Source organism: Myotis myotis, unplaced genomic scaffold (genome assembly GCF_014108235.1).
Source record: "Myotis myotis isolate mMyoMyo1 unplaced genomic scaffold, mMyoMyo1.p scaffold_m19_p_15, whole genome shotgun sequence".
Lineage (NCBI taxonomy): Eukaryota > Metazoa > Chordata > Mammalia > Chiroptera > Vespertilionidae > Myotis > Myotis myotis.
This window is the reverse complement of record NW_023416319.1, coordinates 41956568-41981956: the sequence shown is the minus strand read 5'-3', so window position 1 is coordinate 41981956 and position 25389 is coordinate 41956568. Positions and strand designations below refer to the sequence as shown.

At 56.3% G+C, this 25389-nt stretch overlaps 1 protein-coding gene across 3 annotated transcripts in view; it reads right to left on the bottom strand.

Annotated features, from left to right (window-relative positions):
• The window catches only part of CDH23 (cadherin related 23), a 359086-nt gene that overhangs the window by 263001 nt on the left and 70696 nt on the right, over positions 1–25389 (bottom strand). For all 3 annotated transcript variants that reach the window (XM_036337001.1, XM_036337002.1, XM_036337003.1), the window contains exons 4-5: positions 25163–25210; positions 24958–25050 (exon numbers count right to left, since the gene is read on the bottom strand). In XM_036337001.1, coding sequence (XP_036192894.1) covers positions 24958–25050; positions 25163–25210 — 141 coding nt within the window. The remainder of the gene's footprint in view (positions 1–24957; positions 25051–25162; positions 25211–25389) is intronic.

The window sequence follows — 25389 nt, the reverse complement described above, 5'->3', positions numbered from 1 at the left end:
TTAGAGAGCCGAGCTGCTCGTCTGCTTGGGGCACAGGGGCTGCCGGCCCCAAGGAGTGGCCACTTGCTCCCGTCCCAGAGCCCTCAGCTGTGGGCCTGGTAGGAACTGGGAAGATGGGGATGGAGGCTTAAAGGAACGTGGAACCTTCGAGGGCAGTCATGCAAACATATACAAATAGTCCTGACATGTATCCCAATTTTATAGGTCACACTGTCCACCTCCCGGACCGTGAGGTCTCCTGTGGCATGAGGAGCGTGGCTGAAATGCTCACCCTTTATGCTCCGTGGTCCCCTCCACCCCATCACTCCCTCGTGCTCTGATGAGTCCCTTCACCGTCTCAGACACAGGGGCTCCCAGCATTTCTGCCTTGCTGTGGCTCTCCTCAAGCCTTTCCCTCTGTCACATCACACGCCCCAGCTCACCCCACGGATCCCTGTTGGGTCTGGATGAAGCATTAGGACCATGGGTTGATTACTGGTGGTGGATTTCCATGACCCACTGTCTTCAACTCTGCCCTACCCAAAAGTGAGCCTCCAGCCCCACTCCAGACTCAAGCTGCAACCGAGGTGCCCGCGGCCTTGCCCACTCATTTCCCGTCTCGTGGGCCTCCCATCCCACTCTCATTGCATCATGCCCTCACTCCAAAGTCTGTAGAGGCTCACTCCTTCCGCTGCCGCAAAGCAAATGCTCTGCATGCCTTTCAAAGCCCTTCTTAGCCTGCCTTCCCATGAGCTCCAGCCCACCTCTCCCTCTTCCCGAATGCCTTCGCCCATCCTGCCACACCAGCCCCTCCTCACTAGCCTGTATCACACTCCCTCCACCTCTGCTCCTCTGCCCACTTCCTAGAATGTGCCTCCTCATCACCTCGGTGTCAGTCCAGACCTCACCCCGTGCTCAAGGGCATCTCAAATCCTCCTTCTACAGAGGCCTTCTGCCCCCACAGGCCCTTAAAGGTCTCCCCTCTCTGTCTCCCCCTCAGCAGCCACAGCCTGTACCCACAGTTATCATCCCCCGCCCCCCCGTCTCCCTGTCCCCCATGAAGTCTTTCTGTTTTAGGTTCTCTTTCCTGTGATGGGAATGCAGGCTGCCTGAGGGCAGGGCCCATGCCAGGCCAAGGGGACTGGCCCATTTGCCTGCCCTCTGGCTCAGGGGCAGTGTGGACCGTGGCAGCCAGTCCCCCAACCCGCAGACTGAGAACTCAGCTGAGAGCGTGCGTCCCCTTTCCCTGGGGATTTCCCTGTCTGTCTGGGACTGACAATGTCTGTTTTGGTTATGGGCACTTTCGCAGTGTCCAAACTCAATGCCACGTGCAGAGAGCTGCCTGGTCAGCACTTCTGGGTGATAACGAGTGGAGATGTGATGCCAATTGCCTGGCATAAATCATCCTGTCCCCGGGGCACATGGGTGGAAGTGGGTCCCCGCTGTGCCCTGACCTGATTAACCAAGTCCCTGCCCTGGGAGGCCCATATCAGGGGCCAGGGTCCTCCAGCTAGCCAGCCCCAGAGCAAGTGCCACTGGGCACCGGGAACACAGGAACACTGCTCCTGGGCAGAACGCAGGTCACACAATAAAGCCCATTAGGAAGGGTCTCTGCCCATTAACAGAGCTTTCTTTCTGTTTCTTAGGATCCACGGAATGGCCTCATGTGAGGCAGTTTTCTTAAGCTACCAGGATGTGGAGCAATGCGATGATGCCACGACCCCTGACAGCTGTGTGAGTTGGGGTCAACCTGAGAAACGAGCGTTCTCTTGGTGCTGCAGTTTTGAACACTCCTCGCCACCTGGCATCACCCCAGGAAGGCAGGAGGGGCCCGGGCCCCGTGTGAGGGGGTCAGAGCTCACCCCACTCCCAGCCGAGGGCGATGATCTGATCAGGAATGCAAAGTGGGGACGAAGGAAGACACAGGCCATAATTTACGCAATGTCTTTGGGCTTAACCAGAGGTTATAAGCACCATCCACCCCGCCTCCAGCCCGTCCGCCCTTCCTTCAGTGCTACTGCTGTCTTTCTCCTGCTCCATAAACCACCAGCGCTAAGCCATAAAAAGAGCAATGAGCAGTCTGGACGGAAGAGACTGGGCCTGGAGCAGGCAGTCGGCCACAGATCCCCGAAGAGCCTCAGAGGGCACCGGCCGGCAGCCGGTGAGCCCAGCCCCAGGGGCCCTCTCCTGGCCACTGTGCACGGAGGGAAAGATGGGGCTCTTTAGGCATCGGACCGGGACCTCTTCCCTTTGCCTATGAAGCTGGGGGGGGGGGGGGAGGTGGGAGGCCTCCAGGATCCTAGCGTTTAGAGTAAAAGCGAATCCCATAGACCCTAAGCCTCACTCCTTGGTCCCAAGCAAAGTAGCCTGTGGCAGTGGTTACACCTGCCCTTCCCCGGCCCTCCAGCGTAACAGAGCCAATGGACGCGGAAGTAACCCTAAAATGTCGCCGGGGCCTACCATTTGGGGTAACCTGGTCTGACCATCCTATGGGTTTAACGGTTGCTCCTGACATAGCTGGTGGTGGTGACAGGGTTGGGGGGTGGGGGCGGGGCTAAAGATGGGCATGCTTGTCAAGTTGGCAAGACAGTTCTGAACACCAGGAATAAGAGGCAGTTAAAGAAAGTGCCCGGCTCAGAGAGGTTTAAGGAGACGTATTTCATTTCTGTATCAGCAACAAAAGATTGAACGGGGATCGGGCCGCGGCCGAGCCGGGCTGGGGCCTCCGCAGAGATGGAAAGTCTTGCTCAGCAGAGGGGTGGCGTTTTAGTGGTTGCTGGAGGCAGCCAGTCCTTCCAGACGTGCAAGTGGCAGGAAAATATAAAAATCCAGGACAGGTGTCCCTTGGCTGAGTTGAGGGGGCCTGTTCTCTGGGCTAGTTTATTAGCCAGCGTGACCCAGATTCAGCCTGAGATGATGGACACTCGCCCCCAAACTGCATGGATCTGGCGTGGGCTAGAGATGTGCCAGCCACTGGGAAGAACCCAGTGGGGTCTGGGGACAATCACATGTCTGGGCGGGGATGAGAGTGGGCATCTCAGAGCGAAGGGCCGCAGCAGCGCCTCCAGGGACAGCCTGACACACTTAGGAAAGGCGTCGGGAAACACTAGGCTGTTTATCATAAAATCGGCCAAGAAAACAGAATGGTTAAAATTCAGAGCCTGACCGCGAATGAGGAGGGACAGTGGGAGCCTCAAAGGAGATGCTCTCTGAAACCTCAGGAAAATGTAAGGCAGGGCAATGGGAAATGGGACAAGATGCCTTTTCTAAAACGGGGAGTGATAGATGTAGACAGCTGGTGACGATGGCGGGATAGGGGTCAAAAATATCCTCACGCCTGGTTCTGCCACCCTGTGCATCCTTTCTGCAGCCAGCAGAGACCCTTCCAGCAGCTCAGCTACAGCTGCATCCTCCCGGCCTCCACCCCCCCACCCTCTCCATACCTGGGAGGAGGAAAACACACTGATGGGGTCTTTTGGGTCCTTTATATCCTGGCTCCAATCACCCTAAGTTTTTGCCTTATGTCCAGCACCCTCTTCTTCCTGCCCGCCCCTCAAGCATACCTGGCCCTTCCCAGCCCCCAGGCCTTCCCTTGGGCTGACACCACCTGAGCGGCACTTCCCTCCGTTTAGCCGCGTGCAAAGGCTGCCTCCCCCACTAAGTGCCTTTCAGCCTCTGAAGTCCCCAGTGAGCGTCTGCATGTGTCCTGTCCAGCCAGCCGGGCTCACGGGTCTCCCTCATTAGACTAGAGCAGCGGTTCTCAATCTGTGGGTCACGGCCCCTTTGGGGGTCAAACAATCCTTTCACAGGGGTCGTCTAAGACCATCGGAAAACACATATATAATTACATATTGTTTTTGTGATTAATCACTATGCTCTAATTATGTTCAATTTGTAACAATGAAAGTGGGGGTCACCACAACATGAGGAACAGTATTAAAGGGTCACAGCATTAGAAAGGTTGAGAACCACTGGACTAGAGGCTCCCGGAGGGCAGGACTGTGTTGCATTTGTGCGTCTTCCATATCCCAGGAGCCAATAAGAATTTGTTGAATATTTCACACAAAATTGAAGGCTAAATACAGCATGCCAAGGGCTAACGTTCTGAGGTGGGCAGGGAGGTAGCAATATGCTCATTGTGCAAATGAGGAAGCAGAAGTTCCATAGTAAATGACACTCGAAGTCACCTAACTGGTGGCAGAGACAGGACTACAATCAGAGGGGTCTTGTGACACAGCCCGCTGCTCTTCTGCCCATTCGTTCATTCACACCCTCACTGAGTGTCATCTTGAGTCAGGCAGTACCGGAGCCCACCCAGGAGATGCCAGAACCTCAGCGAGTGTCATGCCCTCAATGCTACATACAGTGCTGGGCACAGAGACAATTCAAAATACTAGCCAGCCATCAAACTTAATACTATCCATCTGAAAACTCCAGTACTGAGTGTAAGAAAAGCTCAGGGTGGGGATTCAAAAGGGCAGGCTGGCCCGGCCAGTGTGGCTCAACCTATGAACCAGGAGGTCACAGTTTGATTCCTGGTCAGGGCACATGCCTGGGTTGCAGGCTTGATCCCCAGCTGGGGGCATGAAGGAGGCAGCCGATGGATAGTTCTCTCTCATCATTGATGTTTCTCTTTCTCTTTCTCTTTCTCTCTCTCTCTCTCTCTCTCTCTCTCTCTCTCTCTCTCTCTCTCTCTCTCCCTTCCTGTCTGAAATCAATAAAATATATATTTTTTAAAAGGGCAGGCTGGCTAAATCTCAGGCCAGCCCCCCAGAGTGCTTCAAGTGGACCCCAGGGAAGGCCCACTGGCAGGTCTGCACTAGTGGGGTGTGCCTGGCTGTGGCCCCAGCCTCCGGGTTTGGAAGAGTACGGGTTAACCCACCTCCTTAACTTCCACCCCCTCCATCTGCCCTGTCCTGACACTCAGTTCCCTAAAGAAGGACCTGCCATTACCCCGATTGGACTCTCCAAGATAACCGTGACGTCTCCAGATCCCAGTGGCTCTGGTTCTGGGGCTCGCTCCCTCAGCCGCAGCCACAGACACAGCCATAGCCACAGCCAAGGCGAGCAGCCTCGGAGAGGCAGATGGGGCTGTGGGGCTGACAGGCTTCCCTTCAAAAGGTCCCAATGCCTCGAGCTACTCAGTTCCCCCTTCTCAGGCCCTGGAGGGGCTCAGCCCGGCTCCCAAGCAGCTTCCTCTGCCCTTACTGTGGACACCAGGGTTCTCAGAGGGGCTCCCCTTTCTGGGAGGGGCTGCCTAGCAGTTCCCTGAGGACTAAGGCTCTTCTGAAGAAGAGTGAGAAACATTCCATCCAGTCCCAAACTCTTCAACTCCTTAGGAAGCCAAATTTGTGAGCAACATGCAAAATGAACGCTGCTGCTCCCCCTTGGCTCTGACCTGCACGCTTGGCGGCCGGGGGATTCGGAGAATCTTGGTCCGCAGGGGCTGGCGCTGAGGCGCCGTGCTAATGCTGAGGCAGACCAAGCACGGGAGTTAGCGATGTCAGCCCAGGAAGTGCCAAATGTGGGTGCTGTGTGCCTGAAAGGATCAGGGCAGTGATGGCCTTTGAGGTTCCCTGGTCCTCGGCCCCTGCCTCAGCCCCTGTGCCGCTCAGCCTGGCTTCACCCCGGGGCTGGGAAGAGGTGCCGGGGCAGGGGCCCTGGGCCACTTCCTGGGCAGCAGAGCTGGGGAGCTCAGAGCAGTCCCCCAAGGGTGAGGTGAGTGTGGTCCCTGCTTGTGTGAGCAAAGACTGCAGGGGACTAACTCAAATGAATGTCAATTTCATGTATTTTAAGATAAGGGCAAATGGGCATCTTAGAATAGAAGAAATACGATGTCTCTGGAGGTGTGCTAGTGCCGATGGAGTTTGGGGAACCTCAACAAAATAGGGTTCAGAATCCTGAACAGGGGACACTGGGCTGACCTCTAGGGGACAGAGGGCCTATTTGCCCTGACAAAAAAGCTAGAGGGTCCAGGGCCGGAGGCGTCCTAGAGAAGAAGGGTCCCTTTGCTCCTCACTAGCCCTTACAAGTCGGTCACCAGCTGGTCAGAGGCTCACATGCTGTGCTCATGGACTCAAGGAGTGGGCTCAGCCCAGGGCAGCCTCCCATGTCTGCACCACCACAGACTGGCCGTAATCCCAGCCAGCAAGCCTGGATCAACAGGTGCAAGTGGCAGGCAAGCACGTTCCAGCCCCAAACAGGAAGAATTTCCTTACACCTTAGAGATGCCTGAACTTGTCCAGGGTGACCTCAGGGAACCAAGCAGTCCGTGTCCCAGGAAAGGGTCCCGGGGCACATGTGTGTTGTGAATACTGTGGTGTCTGCTAGCCACCTGCAGGGTGAGATGAGTGACACACCTTTCTTGAAGGTGGTCTAAGAAGGAAATGAGGCCCAGAAAGCGCTGAGCACAGTTCCTGGCACCCGGGATGTGCCAATCAGCAGTAACTGTTCGACAAGCATTCACCGTGGGCATTACTCTATTCAGGGTGGGCCAGAAAGGTGGGGAAAGAGCATTCGGACTCCCCCCTGGTCGGATGGTCACAGGGGCTGTGAATGCCAACCCCAGTCAGGGTGTGTGAGATGAAAGGCTGTCAGGAAGGAGGGAGAAAGAGAAGATGTAATGGCTCTGCCCACCTGCAAGACCACCAGAGACGCAGTCTGGCACACCTGCCCACCGATGACATGCCCACCAGGCAAGATGGATGACAACATGGTAGCCCTAGGCATAGCGACCTGCAGGATGGACGAGGGCAGTCAGGTCTGAAGTGAAGGGGAGCTTCCGCCAGGTGGGGGTGGGGGTGGGGGTGGGAAATGGGTGTGGCAGCCTGCAGAGCCCGTCCTGTGCGATGCCTCCAGTGCGGAGAGGCCCCCCGCCCAGCCTTCGGGAACCAGTGGGGTGAGAGGAAGGCCTGTGCTCGGCTGGGAGCTGGCAGGGCAGAGCCGGGGAAGGGGTGTGCCTCTCTCTCATGGCTGGGCCTGGCACAGGGGCCCAGAGCCCCCAAGGAGGGCTCGTTTTATGCCAGTGGAGTTCCTGTGCAGAGACAGCCTGGCCGAGAGAGATAAGGTGCAATGTCCCAGCACAAGCCCCGGCTCCTTGGAGCTGCGAGAGCTTATATTAATGGGACCCATTCAGCTCAGCCTACAGGGCAATTAATAACGGGCCAGGCGGAGAGACTGTGTGTGGTGTATGTGTACGTGGGTGCGCATGTGTGTGTACAGGCTGCAGGGGAGGGCGTAGCCTGGGTTGGAGTGGGCCAGAGTGTCTTTCTCAAGGACAACCACCCCCCCCCCCTTGCCCCCGCTGCAGCCGACCTGGTTCTCACCCCAGGTTGGGAGACAGGGACCCATCCTAGCCTAACCCCTCCAGCTGAGCTCGATGGACCAGGAGCGGGCAGGAGAGAGGAAAGGACCCATTTGTTTCTTAGGTTCTGGGCTCAGATGGGGCTGGAGTGACTGAAGGGAGAGACTGAGTCTTGAAGTATGAGCGCAGTGCACTCTAGCCTCCTTTGACCTTGGACTTCCGTATGCTGCCAGGAGAAGTTGTGAGACTGGGAAGTGTGATGGAGGAGGAGTGGAGGTCTGCAGAAGAGGCCCAAAGGAGTGGCTTTAAGTTTGGGGACAAGGTCTGCATGGTGCCTTCATGCAAAACTAGAAAAACATGCCCATTCAAAGTGGATGCACCCTATGATCACACAACTTGGTGAGCAAACCATCCTCTGTGTCAAGAAAAACATGGTCCTCTCTGCAGGCGATGCCACCCACCTCCCAGGGACACAGTTTGATATGCATCCCTTGGGCGGGATGTCACCAGCCCTGTCCTTGCTCAGAGCGCCACCTGCAGAACCACAGAGGACACCCTGCTCGGGGCCTGGCTGTTGTCCGCCTTGGTGCCTCCTCACAGCTGGGCCCTATACTGAGAATCTGGGTCACCCTTGCTTGGCCCATGGCCTTGACAGCTTCCTAGAACCTTCCTCCTCAAGGTGAGATGGAGGGCCAGCAGCGTGGGCACCACGTGGGGGCTCAGTAGAAAGGCTCAGGCCCCACCCGGGGCCACTGAATCCGGAGCTTCAGTTTCACGAGGGCCTCGGGTGACTCACATGGCCATTAAAATGGCTGAGAGAACACGGGCAGAGGTAAGGCAGGGCATGAAGAGAAGGAGATGCAGAGCAGAGAAAGAGACCCCCTTGCAGATGAGGGGCCGGAGATGAGTCCTATGGGAGAAGACGAAGCAAGGAGGAGGGGGAGAGAATGCAGGCAGTAGCTGGTTCTGCTTGTACCCAGCCCCCGCTTCACACACCTGTCACGTGACCCTCTACCTACCCCAGCACACAGGGCCGTGGCTATCAGCTCTGAATGCCAGGGGAGCACGCTGAGGGGCAGGCCTGGGTCCTGGGTGGGGCATAGGGTTCTGGGGGTCCTGGCTCCACTCCGTCCATCCACCCCCCTGTCTCTGCACAGATCTTTCATCAGGATTCCCAGGCTGGTGCGCAGGCCGGGGCGCCTCAATCACTCCCATCGTGAGGCCGCAGGAAGAGAATAGCTTTCAGCTCAATTACCCTTCACATTCCAATATCATAACGCTCCAATGAGGCTTTTTAACCAAAAACAAAAAAGCTGTGTCTGCCGCAGGCCAGCTGCAAGGCCAGCCGTGCAGAAGGGACGGCCTGCTCGCCTGTCCGCCCTCCAGGTGACTATGGGAAGGGACCCGTCCCAAGACACCACTGCACAGAGAAGGCACTGGGGTCCCAGGCCCCAGTTTACCAACACACGTCCCACCGCTGCTCATCTAGTATTGGGACTGACTGACCCTTGACCTGGGGGAGGGGACACTGAGACCCAAGTCCATGGAGTGGCATGCTGCAGGGCGGCCTTCTCTGCCACAACACTAGCTCTGTCTTCTCCTCCTGGCGCAGGAATGCCACCGAGACCCCTCTCGGAGCCACAGCCGATGGCAGCGTGCAGCCACATCCTGGGGAACCGGGTCTTGGTTCACATGTCATTTCGTCATTGGCTCCTCTGTTTCTTACTACAACGCTGGTTAACCAGGAAGCCAGCCAGAGCTAAGGTTACTAGCCCACTGCACAGGTGGGTGAATGGGGTCCAGGGAGAAGAAAGGAGGGGCCCAACGACATACGGAACATCCCAGGCTAGTGCTCCTACGATACACGGCTGCCATGGCAACAGGGGACAAGCAGTGCTCCACTCCGAAGAATCTAGCAGAAACAAACTTGTCTCCACTCTCCTACACGTGAAGTGACTGTCCCCATCTGAAAAGTGTGCTCCTTGGGGGGGAGGGGGGGATAACCGAGTACCTATGCCATGCATCCTGCATGCTCAGTGAATTCTCAGGGAGCACACATGTGCTATGGGTGTGCCCTGTCCCATGTCAGAGGAGGCTGGCCCGCTCTCTCCCAATCAGCTGTGCTTTTGTCTGCTGGCCAGCTTGGTGCTAACAGCATTGGTGCTGCATCCCCACCCTGTGTCCCCCTGGCCTCCTGCTGGCTGTGGCCGATCTTGTTCATGATTTACACTCCAGGGCGCTGACCTGTGAGGGAGACGCGAGGGACAGAAACAGGCAGGGCTCCGTCACGCCTGAGGGGTGTGCATGCGTGCGTGCACTGGTGCAGGGGTGGGAGGGTCGTCTCTCCAGGAGCATGCTGCCCAGCCCGACTCTCTAGGCCGGGAGTGGTGTCTGGCATCGCCCCCTCTCTGGCCCATGCTGGCCACGGCATTGGCACTGCTGCAGAGAAGGATGAGGGGAGACCTAGGGAGGCAGCAAGGAGCCACAGCCTGGGGTCCTGCCCTAGGAGCCCAGCAGCCCTCTTACGAAGGTCTGCTGCCTGCTGGGTTCTCTGAGGATCCAGGGCATGTTCACTCGATGTGCAAGACCTCCATGGCCCAGCCCCTCAGCCCACTGTCAACAGAGGTGTAGCACAGAGGAGCCTGGGGGTACACCGGCTGGGTTCACGGCCCAGCTCTGCAACTGCTTTACCTCTCTGAGCCTCAGGCGCCCCATCTTCAAAACGGGGATAATCCCAGTACCTACACCACAGATTGCTTATGAAATGTACACAAGTGAATGTAAGTCCGCGTTATTGCTTGGCTGTTGTTACTCGGTGCTTTCCCTATGCCCAGCGCCACAAGGCCTTCGGGTTCGAGGACTTGTGAGATGCAGACCCCGTCTACAATCAGGTCATGGATCCTGGAACTTAGGCCCAGAACGACCCATGTACCAGAGAAACAGTACAGACAGAGCTGGAACGGGGAGAGAGGATTGTGGTCACTGAGCCCCCACCAGGCCTGCTACAGGCCTGTGCCCGGCCTCTCCTCGGTAGTGCCAGCGAAATCTCCAGAAGGGCCTTTTCTATCTTGTGAGCCTCCACCCACCTCATAAAAAGAAGCAGATGGGGAGCCCAGAGTTGAGGGGCTCTCTGCTTGCCCCAGATCCACACCAGTCCCTGCTCCCTCCCTGCCCAGCCCAGACTGAACAGGCCTGCAGGTGAATCCAGGCTGTTGCGGGCCGGGCCGGGCGGGGCGGGGCGGGGCGGGGAGGAGTGGGGCAGAGCAGAGAGAACCAATTGGCCAAGCTCATTGAGAGCTCGTTTGTCCATTTCTGCTGCCTGGAGGGAGATGTGCTTTATAGTAATACCTGCCACAGGAGGACAAGGGGCTTGGGAGCCAGGACAGGGTGGAGGGGCAGGGCCGAACTTTCCTGCAGCGCTAACCCTGAGACAGGTGAACGGCCATGCTCTGCCTCTCAGCAACCAGAGGGGCCAAGCTTTGGGTGGTGGCTGCCCAGGTCCTCAAGCACCGGCCTCCCATCCTGTTTTAAAGGGTGCCACGGTGGGTAAGCAGGGCTGCACAAGGGACCGTGTCTCATTCCTCCCAGCACCCAGCATGGGCGTGGATCCGGCAGGCACCCAGGGGATGTGTGATCAATAAGTGAATGAAGGAAGGAGGGTGGGGTCGGGCACATGGAACCAATATGCCTGCATCCCAGGTCCACTCTGGTGTAAGCAAAGCAGGTTCCTCTCTCTGGTCTCTGAGCTGGTTGGTGCTAAGAGGCAAGCTTTCCCAGCAGGGTCTCCAGAAATGAGGCACCTGCTCAGCCCCCCTCTCTGCACCGGGGAGGTCTTCCTGGGGTCCCAGCAGCATGGCGGCCCGTTCTTGAAAGCAGCACCTGTCAGCACCACTCGCCACCCCTCATCTGCAAGCTCTCCCTCTCTCGCCCCCACCACACCGGCTCTCAGGGTCCCCCACCTCACCTTCCTGCTTCTTCAGGGCCCCTTCCCAGCCAACTGCCCTCCACAGCTCTGGATCCCGACCACAGCTGGCCCTCATGGGCCATCCCTGGCAACCACCAGCTGCACACCTATGTCCAGACAACCCACCTCTGGGGGCACCAGTCCTCCACCTGCAGGGCCCCAAAGGAGTGAGTGAACTAGAGTTCCGGGTGCTGAGGGGTGCACCGTAGGATGCATGGCCTATTGCTCTGCCTTCAAAGTATCCCTGGGAGCAGTTTCCTATCGCTGCTGAAACAAATTACCACAAGCTCAGTGGCTTAATAACTCAAGTTTATCGTCTTACAGCTCTGAGGGCCAGAAGTCCAAAATGCATCCCCTTGGACTAAAATCAAGGGGTCAGCAGGCCCGTGTGCCTTTCGGAAGCTCTCGGGGAGCCCTTTCCGGTTTCTCCAGGCCTCCCGCAGTCCTGGTCCCCAGGCCTCATCCGCTATGGTCAGGCCAGCAGTGCAACACCTACAACGTGCTCTCTGGCCTCCTCCTCCCTGGTCACACCCCCCCTGAGTCTCCTGCCTGCCTTAAAGGAGCCCTATGACTAACCTGGGCCCACACAGATGAACCGGGGTATCTCCCATGAATGTACTTCATCGCATCGGCAAAGTCCCTTTTGCCATGTGAGGAAACATGGCCACACGTTCCCAGGATTGGGACATGGACATGTGTGGGGCTACTCTTCTGTCTACCCTTCCCCGGCCCATCAGATGACACCCTTTCCTCCAGCAGCCCTGCTGCCTGATCACTGGTGAGACCGGTGTGGCGCTGCTCTGAAGGCCCCGGTGGGAGGTCGCCAGCCTCTGAGATGCCTTCAGCAGCGGGCTTGGGACCAGAGCGCCAAGGACTGGCGCAGGCAATTCCCCTCTGAAAGGAGGCGGGCCGCAGAGGACAGGAGAGGAGAGGCTCCCTCATGACAACGTGTGAACCGCATTGCACAACAGATCTCTGCCGAGTCCCCACTGGGCACCAGGCCCTGAGGGTCCAGTGGGGGAAAGACAGCCTCGTGGACATGACCTCACGGAGCCCCCGCTTCCGGTGGGAGCCCAGCAGTGATCAGAGAGTCCTACAGTCAGTGAGGAATTCCACAGCTCATAGCTAGGCTGCTCCGAAGGTCGAAGGTCGGGACCACAAGGATCTGTTCTGCACTGGGAGGAGGGATCAAGCAGGGATGAAGGCCTCAGGGGATGCAGGAGGTCATGAAAAGGGGAGGGGGGCTGTGCAAAGACCCTGTGGCACGGAAAGCAGAGTCAAGGGGAGGCTGGGGAGGGGGCTGGGGTCAGGCCCTGCCAGCTTGGTGGGACTCTGGCTACCGGCCTCAGAAACCATGGGAACGTTTTAGCAACATTCCGTGCACCTCACAGGGACTCAGTCCAGCTGAATGAATGGATGCAGGGAAGAACGAATGAATGAGCTTGTCTACCCTCCTTCCAGTGAACTGCCCCATCCCTCCCTCTGCACAGCAACAGTTAACGGGACCTCTGAGGCTTGCTCACTTATTTATTTATTTTCCCGCGGCTGCTGGCACCGACCCATGCAGCCTGAGGAGCGTGGCTTCGTGGAAATGTCTGTAATCGCCAGCACACTTTAGGCATTACTTCCACACCATTTAGAGCTTTCCGCCCCAATAGCTGCTGTTGCCTTTCCCTCCATCTCTATCTTTTGGGCTGTGTTGGGTGGCTTTTTTTTTAAGGTCTGCTGGCCCTTGAGATTGGGGGATCTGATGGTTTGGGGGGGGGGTGGCGAAAAGACAAGGCCTTAAAAGAATTTATTATTCCCCCTTCCCCACCGCATTGCCCTACCCCAACCCTGACCAGAAAAGAAAAAGAAAAACAAAACAAAAACCCAATCACTTCAAGCTGCTCAGGAACCTGTGAAGATGTCTGTTTCCTGCGCAGGCCTGAGATGGGCTTGCTGATTTGAGCTGCAGCTTGTGGGAGGCGGGCGGTCGGGAACACAGTAAGGGTCACTTCAGAAGAATCCTTGTCCTTACCCAACACCCTCCCCTCTGCCTTCTCTCAGACTCTGCTCCTCCAAACCCTGAGTGGATATGCTGGGGATACAATGCATGGCTAGCTCTGTGACCTTGGGCAAGTCACTAAACCTCTCTGGGCCCACTTCTCCAGCCACAATATGAGAACAATCATGCCTACATGTGAGAATCAAAGGAGACAGTATGAGGAAAGCGACCCTCTTTTTCCCCCCTTCCCTTCCTCTCTACCCAAGTGTCACCCACCCCACTTACTAGTAGCTTCCTGTGACTCCCCTGCCCCCTGCAGCCTCCTGTCCCAGCACCTGGCAGCTCTACATTCACCTACAGAGATGACCCTCGGGCAGAGAGAGGCTGTCTGGAGCACAGTCCTTCCGGTCTCATCATGTGCGAGCTGTCGACTGAGCATTGCACACGCACTGTCTCATGTCACCTGCATGGTGGCAGCCCTGCGCCAGCACCACACCCATTTCTCAGAGACAGGAAGTTTCCCAGGGGCTCCAGGATGTAAGCAGTGAGATCAAGATTTAAACCGTTAACCTAACCACTGTGCTAACCACTGTGGGAAGTCACCTCCAGGAGGAAGCTGGCTGCCAGTTCCAGGGGCTTAGGTGATACTAAAAATCACACTATGTATATAATAAAACGAAAGCGGGCAGAAGTGATCCATGGGGTTAGAAGCCGGGATAGTGGTTGCCCTCTGAGGAGGGATGGGAGGGTCACCAGGCGGCTACGTGCTGGGGAGGCTCTGTGTCCTGAGGCAGGTGTGGCTGCACAAATGTGGTCGCTTTGCGATAACTCATAAACCTGAACACTTACAACTATTCACTTCTCTGTAAGGCACAGACCCCCTCCCCGTCCCAAGAAAGAAAACACATGGGTCCAGAGTGGGGGGCACTGGAGAAAATACTCCAGGGGCTCACCTGTCCCACTCACGTGAGGTGTTAAGCTCGAGGCCTTCCTGTCTGTCCTGCCCTTGGCCCCCATGATGGGGTGGACAGGCCTAGGACTACCAGTCCCATTTAACAGAGGGGCGCATTGAGCCCTGGAAGGGGAGAGCGACTCACCCAAGTCTGCCAGCCCCAGATGGTGGGGCTCTGGCCTTCTCCAGGTTAGAGCTCCCCGCACCCTAATAGGCTGAACTGTACAGACAGGTGAGAGAAGGGAAGGCTGCCACTGGCTCAGCCAGCCCACGGCAAGCTCAGCACCCAAAACCTGGGGCCACTCCTAAAAGGCCAGGCCAAGGTCAGGAGGCAGAGGGTGGCCGGGGAGTGAGGTGTAGCAGCCAGAGTGAATGGAGCCGGTGTAGGAGCCACTCCAAAGGCCGGGGCGGAGGAGGCCTGAGCCTTGGGGGCCAGGGGAGAGAGGCGGCGTGAAGGGCCTGGGATTAGGTCCCAGCCGGTTACTTCCGAAGGGAACAACTTGGCAAGTCTTCTGGCTTCCCTGATACCATCTTGTCTGTGGAATGGAAACAGAGAGGACCAACCAACCCGGCCTCTCCCACGGACCATTCTGAGGAAGGAGGACTAGGGTTTGGCTCAGTGGTAGGAGGAAGGCGGCGCAGTGAGCTTGGGTGAGAGCATGGTAGGGCTGGGCATGAACAAAGGCCAGTGGCAGGAAAGGGACCACCTACAGTGAGGATGGCGGACAGGAAGACAGGAAAGCCTGGCGCTCAGAGCCTCATGCCCACGGCTGGATTTCTATCACGCGGGGTTTGTGCTGGGAATGGGGAGGCATCTTGACAGGGAGGGGTCAGGGCAGAGGCCTCTGTGCCATTCCCTCTCAGGGGCAGGGCTGGGAGGGGGACCAGCCTGAGCCTGTGACTGTCCTGGACAAGGACGTGGCTGGGCATCGACTCTTCAAGGCCGGCAGTCCCCATGCTGGGAGGTGGGCTGTCCGACTGATGAAGACAGTGAGCGGGGACGATTACATTGTACCTAGTGATTACGGCCTGGGCGAAATCTCTCGGCTGCACGCTCGCCTCTGGAGAGAAGAGTGGGCTTTTTAATAGACAGACAGGAGGCTTCCACTTAAGGTTATTATCAAGAGGGAGAGCCCGGCCCCTCCCGGCTTCCAGCCAGCGCCACAAAGTTGCAAAGTAATTAAAGGCTGCTAAGGAATCAGAGAAATTATAATAATTCCATCAACCCAGAGCTCTCTGTCTCTCCCTCGTATCCCCCCTCCTGGCTGAAAACAAGGTGGGCCAGGGAGCCTGCAAACACGTCAAAACAAGCCAATTGTGTGTTGGGGGGCCTCAATGTCACGGGGCTGCCAGGCCGGTCCCCAAGCTGTTCTGACAATAATTGAATTTGCTCGGGTAAGTAGAGGGGTTGAGACAAAAGCCCAGAGCCCCTGCGAACAGGAGAAAGGGCAGGGCAGGCTGATGGCCGCTGACATGCTCGCGTGGGCCCTGCGCCCTGCACCGAGGATCAGCCGATCAGGCTGCTGCTCTTGGACTTGGAGGGGCTGCAGGAGCCCAGGAGCCAGCACCATCCTCTCCCCCACCCCCACTCTCACCCCAGTTCTAGACACCTGGCATGTGCCTCCAGCCCAGCCTTGTGGGTTCCAGAAACCATTCCCTGAGAACCTTCCAGATTGTTTCCTGTCTTCACTGGTTTGCCATTGATTTACTGGGGAGCTGGGGCAAATCGTTTACCCCCTCAGGTTTTGTTAACCGCTACAGAATGTGTGGTTGGACTAAGGCACCCTGACGGCCCGCCCCTCTTGTACGGGTTTTAAGGAGTCCATTTGGAATGCTCTCGGTCTATTATTAATTATTTCTAGGTGGCTCTAGTTCCTTTTTTTCCCCCTTTTGTCATTTTCCACGTGTTGCCTATCTCCTACCGGACTATAAGCTTCTTGATCACTAATACCCAGCATCAACCAATCAGTCCTCAGCAACAGAGCCTACCTGTTAAGTTCCGGGGACTTCAATCAACTTTCTCAAAGCTCTCCAAGAACTTTCGTAACCATCGGACTGCCCACCAGTTACCCTGTGTGTGGTGCTTCATACATGTGCTCTCGCAGTAAAACTTTTACAACAACCCGATGTCTCCCCATTTCACAGATGAAGAAACTGAGGCTCTGAGAGGCTAATCAACTCCTTGCTCACGGCCTCCCCGTTTGAAGCTGGAGCTTGTGTGCATGGCTCCACCACACCACGCCGCAGGAGGCACGACACGGCAGTGGCACGGATGCTCACGCAGGAAAGCCAAAGCCGGTCCTGCTTGCTGCACGGGGCCTTCTTCGACCATCCATTCCTAAGCCTGCCCCCCACCCTGTGTCTGAGGAGACCCCACGGCCTGGAGAAAAGGGGGTTCAGGCAGAAGACCTGCATCCTTCCTTCCACAAGCCCCACCACTGGGGAAGGGGATCATTTAAGAGAGAGATGAAAGAGGACAGATGACAGCTCAACAATGCAGCAGGAACCTCTAGCCGGCAGCTATCATCTCCTTCCATTTAGAGCGCGTTTATTTAAGGGGGGGGGGGGCACAATACAAGGTGTCCCTCCATGTGCCAGGGAACCGCTAATGCAGGGGACGCTCCACACACAGTCCCCTGCTTCATATTCATGGCAGAGGCTCCCGCAGTCACTGCAATAGAATTATATGGGTCCCCGAAGACTCCCCGCCAGAATCGGTGAGGAAACCGATGTAATTAAGAACACTCTTACCATTCAAACAAAACAGCAATTTTCATTACATCTGGGCTCCATCTCTCTCCTGCTCCCGCGCTGTCCTCTATCCGCATGGTGAGGGCGGAGGAGGACACCCCAGCCCTGACCACGTGCCCACGGGCATGGGATGAGGACGTGCTGTGGGGGTCACGGGGGGCCTGGGGGACTTGGCCTCACTCCCCGGGGTGCAGGAGGGAGCAAGGAGCTGCGGAGTGGCTCTGAGCTGAGCTCTTTGGCCCTGGTTTTGTGGGGCTCCATCCATTCTCTCCTGAGCACCTGAGACCAGGAGGAGGATGCTGAACCTTCCCTCAGGCAGGGAGAGCAGGGTGGCATTTACCCATGTCCGGGGTCTCCTATTTCTCAGGAACAATGTTGTGTGCACATTCGGGGACCAAAATCTTAGAGGCTGCCTCTGGGAGTGACCTAACCCTGAAGGTCCCAAGGAAAGGGTGTCACAATGACCACCCGGGTGGTCCTCGCTCTAGAGAGTGGGTGTGGGCTCTGAGTGACGTTTCTCCACCGGACCCCGGCAGCCTGCGTAAGGGTGTGTGTGACCGTCCTTAGCCCGAGCACAAGGCCAGGGTCCCCTATCCTGGCTGCCTCAAAGCCTCATCCCTGCAACTTTGGGGAAATTCCAAGCAGGTCACGGCAAAGTTGCAACGAAACACATGCAAAAATGCTGAAAACAAGAAAGAACTAGACTGTGGCTCTGGTTGCAAGCATATCTGACTCTGGGGGACTTGGAGACATCAGTGAGCTTGTCTTGGCCTCCAGTTTTCTCATCTCTAAAATGAAAGAATAATTCTCCCCTAACTTAAAGGGTTGTCATAGGACAAATGAAAGATGGAGTACACACTCGGATATAGAGAAGATATTACTTAAATTAGTACACACACACCACCACACATACATGCACACACCACCACACAGACCCACATGTGTGTATACACCACACTACATACATACATGCACACACCATCACACAGACACACATACAGGCACACACCACCATATATGCACACAACACTGCAAAACTATGTGCAAACAGGTGGTCCTGTTGCTTTGCCCATGTGCATATGTCACTCCACTGCTACAAGCCCAAAGCTTGCAATCCAGGCCGCTGCAGGCTATGCACCTGCCTGCTGTGAGGGAGGAGGCGTTCATCAGTTGCCGACAGACAGCGGGAGGAGACCAGAGAAGGCACAAGCACCTCAGGGTGCTCGCAGGGGCACAGAGACATGGCCCGGGGCTGCTGCCATGGGAGAACAACTGCTCTGGCTCTGGCCAGCAGGATCCAGAACCCCTGAGATGATTTATTGGTCTTCCTCTCCCAGATCAATAGGCGGGTGGTTATAGAAGCAGAGGGGGGCACCAGGCACCATGGCCCTGAGGAATAAATTAATATGGCCTGTCAAGGATTTGCCGCTCCTGGAAAGGGAGCCGATCTTCTCGTGAGCAGAGCTGACACCTTGGGGGAACGGCAGGCACAAGTCAGTGGGAGCCGCCCGTGCCCCACCTCTTGCGGCAACCTGAGGATGCAGTTTATAAGTCACTCAGCGTCTGATGGGCACGCTTCGAGGAGGACAGCTCGGGGCACTGCTGCTGAGCCCAGCACAGCAGGTGCTAATAAGTTTGGCCAAGTCCATCTCTGCATGCTCTGGGCCTCGCCTGGCCACCACTCCAGGGCTCCCCACATGCGCATGGCATAGGATATGGCATGGCTGAGATTCCGGAATGGTGGGCAACAGAGGGCACCAGTGAGCACCAGCAATTAGCTCTGGGGTGTGCGGGGAGGGAAGTGCAGTGTGGATATGGGCGGAGGTGGGGGTTGCCCATGTGTGAGCGCCCTCTCCCCTCAGCACCAGACCTGGCTATGCCTCCCCGCCACCCTGGATAGTGAGCAGTGAAGGGCCCCTTGCCTGGGGAAGCAAGCTGGCGGGAGCAAAGTACTTTGCACAAAGGCTCCTGCTGTCCGCCTCCCAGGGGCAGAGGGAGCAGCAGTGCTCTGCCCATTTGTGAAGTCCCCGTCCATGGGCCAGGCCCCCATCTGGGTGCAGAGGACACACAGATGACCAAGCTCAGTCCCTGCTCAGTCTGGCAGGAGAGAGAGATGTACAAACAACAACTATGGCCACGGCCATTCATTGGGCACTTACCCATACATGGTCCCCCTTTGCTTTCATCCTCACAACCATTCTGTGAGGCAGGGGTAATCGTTTCCACAGAATTGAAGCTACCTGCCCAAAGCCACACATAACCAGACCTGGCTCCTAATCCTGGCTCCATTCTTGACTAGCTTTGGACAAGAAACCTCTCTGCCTCTATGCCCGCCTCTATCGCCCGGGAATAACCCTGTGACTACCACGAGGTGGTGGTTAGGCTCAGTGAGTCCCCACAGGAAAAGCACAGTGTCAGCACACACACACACACACACACACAAACACAAACACACACATACATCCCAAGGTTTGCATTTGATACTACACATGCACACACAGAATAAAAATTGTGTAGATTAAAAAAAAAAAAAAAAAAAAAAAAAAAAGCACAGTGTCAGGCACAGAGGAAACTCTCAATAATAGCAACAACAGCATCAATGTATTATTATTATCTTAGAAATCAATTATTTTGTTTCATTGACAAATGATCACCTAGAATACTCTTCTCCCTGCTTCCCCACCCCTATGAAGGAGGTGCAGGGAATAAGTAACGTTTATCTGTCCCTGTTAAGTGACGTGGAGAGATGGTGTGGCCTAGTGGGACCCAGGTCAGACGGCCTGCGATCGGGGTCTGACCTTACCCCCAACCAGCTTTGAGGCTCAGGCAAGGACACTCAATCTCTAAGGCCACTGTCATCCTGTCCCAGCTGCCCCCCTCCCCTCCTCCAGCCTCATCCTCACCTCACAGCTGGCCACCTGAAGCCACCAGTGACAAAGATCTATGCAGGACCCATCTGTCACAGAGCTGAGCAGGGACCCAGGGAGCACACGTCCAGCCCAGCTTTATTTCCACGAGGTAACAGTGGGCACCTACGCAGGACACACATACGCACTCAGCCACTGTCCCTCCTTGAAAGGGTCTCTCGCCAGGGGGCAGAGTTCACTTGCCTCTTTGGGAAATTCCACTATAGGAAAAGAGGCTAAAGGATCTCAGAAAGTCCATGATATTCAGAAACATCGTAATCTCTGGCGAACAAACTCCATTCATCCTATAAGGTCCCGCATCAACAGCCCCCATCCAGCCCGGCCACTCCTTCCAGAGTCCTTCCATCCGCTGTGCACACCCTCCGCTATGCTGGCTTTCAATACATTTAGATGTAGCTGGACATCCACTCACTTGTCGTTCTCTATAAAAGTGCCTTCTCTGAGGATGGTAGTCTTAACCACCAGCATTTTACTATACATTTTACTATACATGAGCCGCAAACGGGGCTAAGGGCCTGTTCTGCCGCATCTGTCCCGCTCTCACAAAGACCTCACAAGGCAAACACAGTTGTCCATCTCATGGATAAGAAAGCTGAGGGCCAGAGAGGCGCAGCTGGCAAAAGGCAGAGTCCTTTTTCTCTACCCTGCATGTCCAGGTCAGCTTGGAATTCCTGGGCCATGTTCCATGGCCGAACATCCGACAGATGCTTGCAGTGCTCATTTAAAAAAAATTGAGTGGCTCGGGGCAGATGGATCAATCTGGGCTTTGACGGACGGGCAGAATTGGGTTAGGCTGGGAGAAGAAAAACACTCCAGTACTTGTTACAACAGTACCGTGTGTGCCAGTGCGGGAAAAGAGAGACAGACACAAGGACCTGACTCCTGGGCTGACGGGGTGCTCAGGTGGAGTACTACCAGAAGGTAAGTTGGGAAATGCAGGTTGAGGCCAGATGGATAAAGGCCTCGACAGCCCAGCTGAACTTGTCAGAACTTCAAGGACATGGCCATCCCTGACACTGCAAAGGCACTCCTTGATCCTTGATTCAAGGAGCCACCTGGCATCGTCTGACTTCTAACTCACATCCATCCTCCAGCCCAAACCCCCTGGCTCTGGGGGAAGCTCCTCAGGGCACGCCTGGGGGGCTGAGAGCGTGGCACCCGGAGGAGAGGGACAGGACGGGATGGGGCAGCGCTGAAGGTCAGCAAGGCGGGCACGCACCCCGAGCGGAGGTACTGAAGCAGCACTGCTGGGCACAGACACAGGCAAACACGTTTGAGCAAATTGGAACGACATAAAAGTCTATTACAGCAAATCAAACAGCAGTCAGCATGACAGCCATTAGCCTGAAATGAATACACGGGGACTTAATGAGGTCTGTCGAGGCTGGCTTGGTGAATTAAGTTGCCAATTCTAGCAGGATTTCCCTTTTCTTTACGGACTTGAAAGCATCCACGCTGCCTCGTTAGGGCTTCGACAAGTGAATTGCAGGGCCTTTCACCCTGATAAAATGGATAATTACACGGAGAACAGCTTAGTGAGGGGAGAGGGGTGGGCAAGAGGGGAAGGAGAACAAACAAACACAAACATACCTGCCTGGCTTCTCCCAAGGCCAGGGCAGGGACTTCCAGAGGAAGAGGGGGCAGGGGGCAGGGGGCTGGGGCAGGTGAGCTTCTCCTAGGAAAGGGGTAGTTCCCAGCCTTGATCTGCCTCCCACTCACTCCTATTCCAGACCCGAGGACACGGGTCCCCACGGGTCATGCCTCCAGGCAGCTAAGGACAGGCTGGAAGTTCTCCTCACAGACGGGCTGCCCAGGACCTCTCAGAAACCCTGGCGGGGAGGGCGCCGGAGGTCATCCCCCAGGGCTTGCGGTCACCGGGGCAGCTTGTGAAACACACAGCATCCCAGGCCAGCTCGCCCCAAACTACTGATTCATAATTGCAGGGGCTTAGGGATACAGGGAGGAGCAAAAACAGGTTTACAGTCATTCGCATGGAAAACAGCACAATATTAATAAATAACAATAGAAGGATGAACTCTCTGCTTTGATGACTCACGACTCTAAACCTACAATTGCCCACCCTGTACACCTAAACACACCCTGGAAATTCTGATGTGGTGTGTTTGGGACCCTCTGATTCCTCACTTCTCAAACAGTACCGAATGGCTTCTGAAACACACGGTGCTCCTGCTTCTGCTTGCCTAACTCCAGGGTTGGGGAGCTCAGTGCATCCTCAGGAGGGCAGGGGAGTAGAATGTGGAGCAGGTCTTATTTAGAAAGTTCTTCCTATGTAGACACAGAATTTGGCTCCTGGTAACCTGTTCCCATGCCTATCCTTGGGTTCTGAGCACAACAGATGCAAATCTATCAGGGCCCCTAGGGCTGGGGAAAGTGGAGGACGGGAAGGTAAGGGATAAGGTGCAGGTGGCTGGGACGGCCAGAGAGAAGCTGAGAGCAGGGAGGCAGCCACTGGGGCTTCTCTGCCATCACCCAAGGGAAAGGAGGGGGCTTCTCCTACCGGATTCACCCTCAGATCATGGATGTTAGCCTGGTCCACGCCCTAGTTTAACAGCCATTGGAACTGAAACCAGCAGAGGGACAGTGACAGTTCCAGAATCCCACCAACCAGTGTTAGCACAGTCAGGACTAGAGCCCAGGTGTCTTGACCTCTAGTCTCCCTCTTCCCACGATACAACACAGGAGCTCTACTGCTCACCTTGGCAAGATTCTGTTGAAACCCACCTCCTCCTCCAGGAAGCCTGCTGAGATTTCTCGGATCACTGGCAACCCCTCAGCACTGATGCATCACAGGATCTACAGTGTTCCCCTGTGTCTCTAGTGTGCATTCTCACTCTGTTCAAAACTGCAAGGCCTCTGCCACAAATCACGCTTCTCAAGGGCAGAAGCCTGGGGTTTCCAGGGTAACCTCAGTGCAAACAGGAGGCCCTGGCCTCAACTCCAGGCCAGGGGTCAGCAGGTCCTTTGCTGGTACCCAAGTTGGGGGCTGAGTCCGACAATAAGTTCTAGCTCAGGTGACCACACCAGGCAAGGACTGGCCAGTGCCAAGCCATCTCAGGTCAGGAGTGGCCCGGCCTCCACCCAGCTGACACCATATCCCCACTGGCCACACTGAGCATCGTCGATTGAGTATCAGGCCAGCACAGTGACCCAGGGATATTTACACGTGAGCAAGTAAACCATGCGGGCCTTCGTCCAAGGACTGTGTGTCCTTGCAGCTGGCCCCTCTCGGTGCACCCTTTCCTCATCAGATGGGCACTTTATCCTGCCTTTCTTCTGTTTTTATTAGTTAGGAGGACTGTGTCCAGAGAGGTTAAGTGACATGTCCAAAGAAACCCAGCAATCTGGGAGCAGAGCAGGGGCTGAGCCGAAGGTCTCTTGCCGCTAGTTTGGCTCCTGTCCTTGCCCATCCCTCTGGCCTCCCGTGTCTCCGTGCAGTGAGAGCCTGGCACAGTGCCAAGCCCACAGCAGACACTCAATAAATATTTGTTAAACAAATGAATGATGGAAGCGGCTCTCTCCTCGGAGGCAAAGGCCTTGGAGAATCCCAGGAGATTCCAACAGGGTGGTGTTGGAGGTCATACCCCCTGGCAAGGGAGAGAAGAAGGTTGGCCCCCACCCAGGGCTGAGGAGGAGGACTGTGACCTCTTGTCCTCTTGCCATCGCTGCTGCCTGCTGGCCTGTGAGGGAAGGCAGAGGGCAGCCATGCCTGTCAGGATGGCAGCTGAGCAATGGGTCCAAGGCTCATTAACTCTGAGCCGTGCCCTTGGTTTCCGAGCCCGGGCCTGTAGTGCAGGCTGGCACGTAGAGACCCTTAATTAAATTAGGGAGGCTTCCAAATGAGAGGGGGCCCAGAGCCAAGCTGCAGTCCCAGGCACGCCGGCCACAGCTCAGGGCACCATACCCCATGCTGGGGGCCGTGGGCTCTCCCTGATTATATCCTGCCCCACCAGGGGCTGGGCGTGGGAGCCTCTGTTATGTCCCCACCTGCACACTTGTCCTCACCTCCCTCTGTCTGGCATAAGCATAGGACCCTTGGCTCACAGCTGAGCAAGAAGGGCCAGAGACAGGAACTTGAGGGGCATGAAACAAGGTCTCCTCGTCCTTGAGGGAATACGAGGCTGTGCTGGGAGTCAGGAGGCACAACATCTATAAACTGTGTGACGTTGGCAAGTCACTCTACCACTCTGAGCCTCAGCTTTCTCATCCATAAATGGAACAGATATTTTCTAAAGACTCTTCCAGTTTTCCTGATCCAATGACCTGATCCAACACAAAGGGGCTAGGACTCAAATGCCGCGGTGCCAGCCTGCTTCCCTCCAGCGGCTTCCATCTCTCATCATCCCCACCTCAGCCCCTCGCTGCTGCCCCAACCAGAGCCCTGAAGACAGGCCTGAGGGACGTCCAGTTGGAAGCTCCATACCCACCACCTTCAAGGTCGCTGAATCACTAACTGCCAGCCCAGAAGACTGCCACCAGCCACTGGGGAGAGGGACAACAGGCAATGAGAATCCTGGTGCCGCGTGAGCCAGCAGCCAATTCATTAACGAACCGTTTGTAATGCGATAATTTGTACTTCTCAATTACCAGCAATGCCTGGTTTTACACGCATGCACTCATGCAAACACACTCAGAGTACACAGACCACCCAAAGGAGCCAAGGGCCAGGGGGCAGCGGGCGATCACAGGACCAGGGAAAGTCCCTTCCTGGAACATCAGGAAGGCCTGGGGCTGCCAACCCACCTGCCCACGGCCCCCACTGGCTCTGACCAGAAGAAAAGAGGGCACAACGCCGGTCCCTCCTAACCTCTGTCTTGTCCCTAATTCCAGCTGGAGCTGTGGGGCTGGCCCTCTCTTAGGCATGAGACTCCCACCAACCCACTCTCCTGGACAGCAGATGGGCCCATACCCTCAGAGGTGCCACCCTCAGAGGTGTTCAACCTGCCCAGGCAGATGCCTGAGCTGAGGTGTGGGCAGAAGAGGAAGGCTGGACATGCCCTTGGCCCAGCTGACTCTTCACCCCATTCCCAGCAGCAGGTCCCCAATGTGCCCCAAGTGTGACCCAGCGGCTCCTACCTCAGGGATACGGACACTGTAGGGCTGATTGTGAAATGTGGGCGCATTGTCATTCACGTCCCCGACCTGGATGTTCACCTTCCGCGTGATCACCTGGCAAGAGCAGGGGGTGGGGATCAGTGTTGGCTTTGACCTTTAGCTTCTTTCCACCCAAGGGGCCCAGAACAATCTTCCCAGGGCAGCAGGGGCTTCCAAGGATACTCACCCCCTGGTGGTCACTGACGGAGAACTCCACTGTGAACTCCGATTTGGTCTGAAAGAAAGGAAAGGGAGGGGGAGGGGAGTTAGAATGGTGTGCTGAGCTCCTGAGCCCTGGTGGGGCTGGTCTGGGACAGGGTACCCAAAGGCTTCCCTAAAAATTAAGCATTGCCCCCTTGGGTTGGGGAAGCAGGTTCAGAATAGGGATTCTTCCCATAAAAGAGCAACAGACTG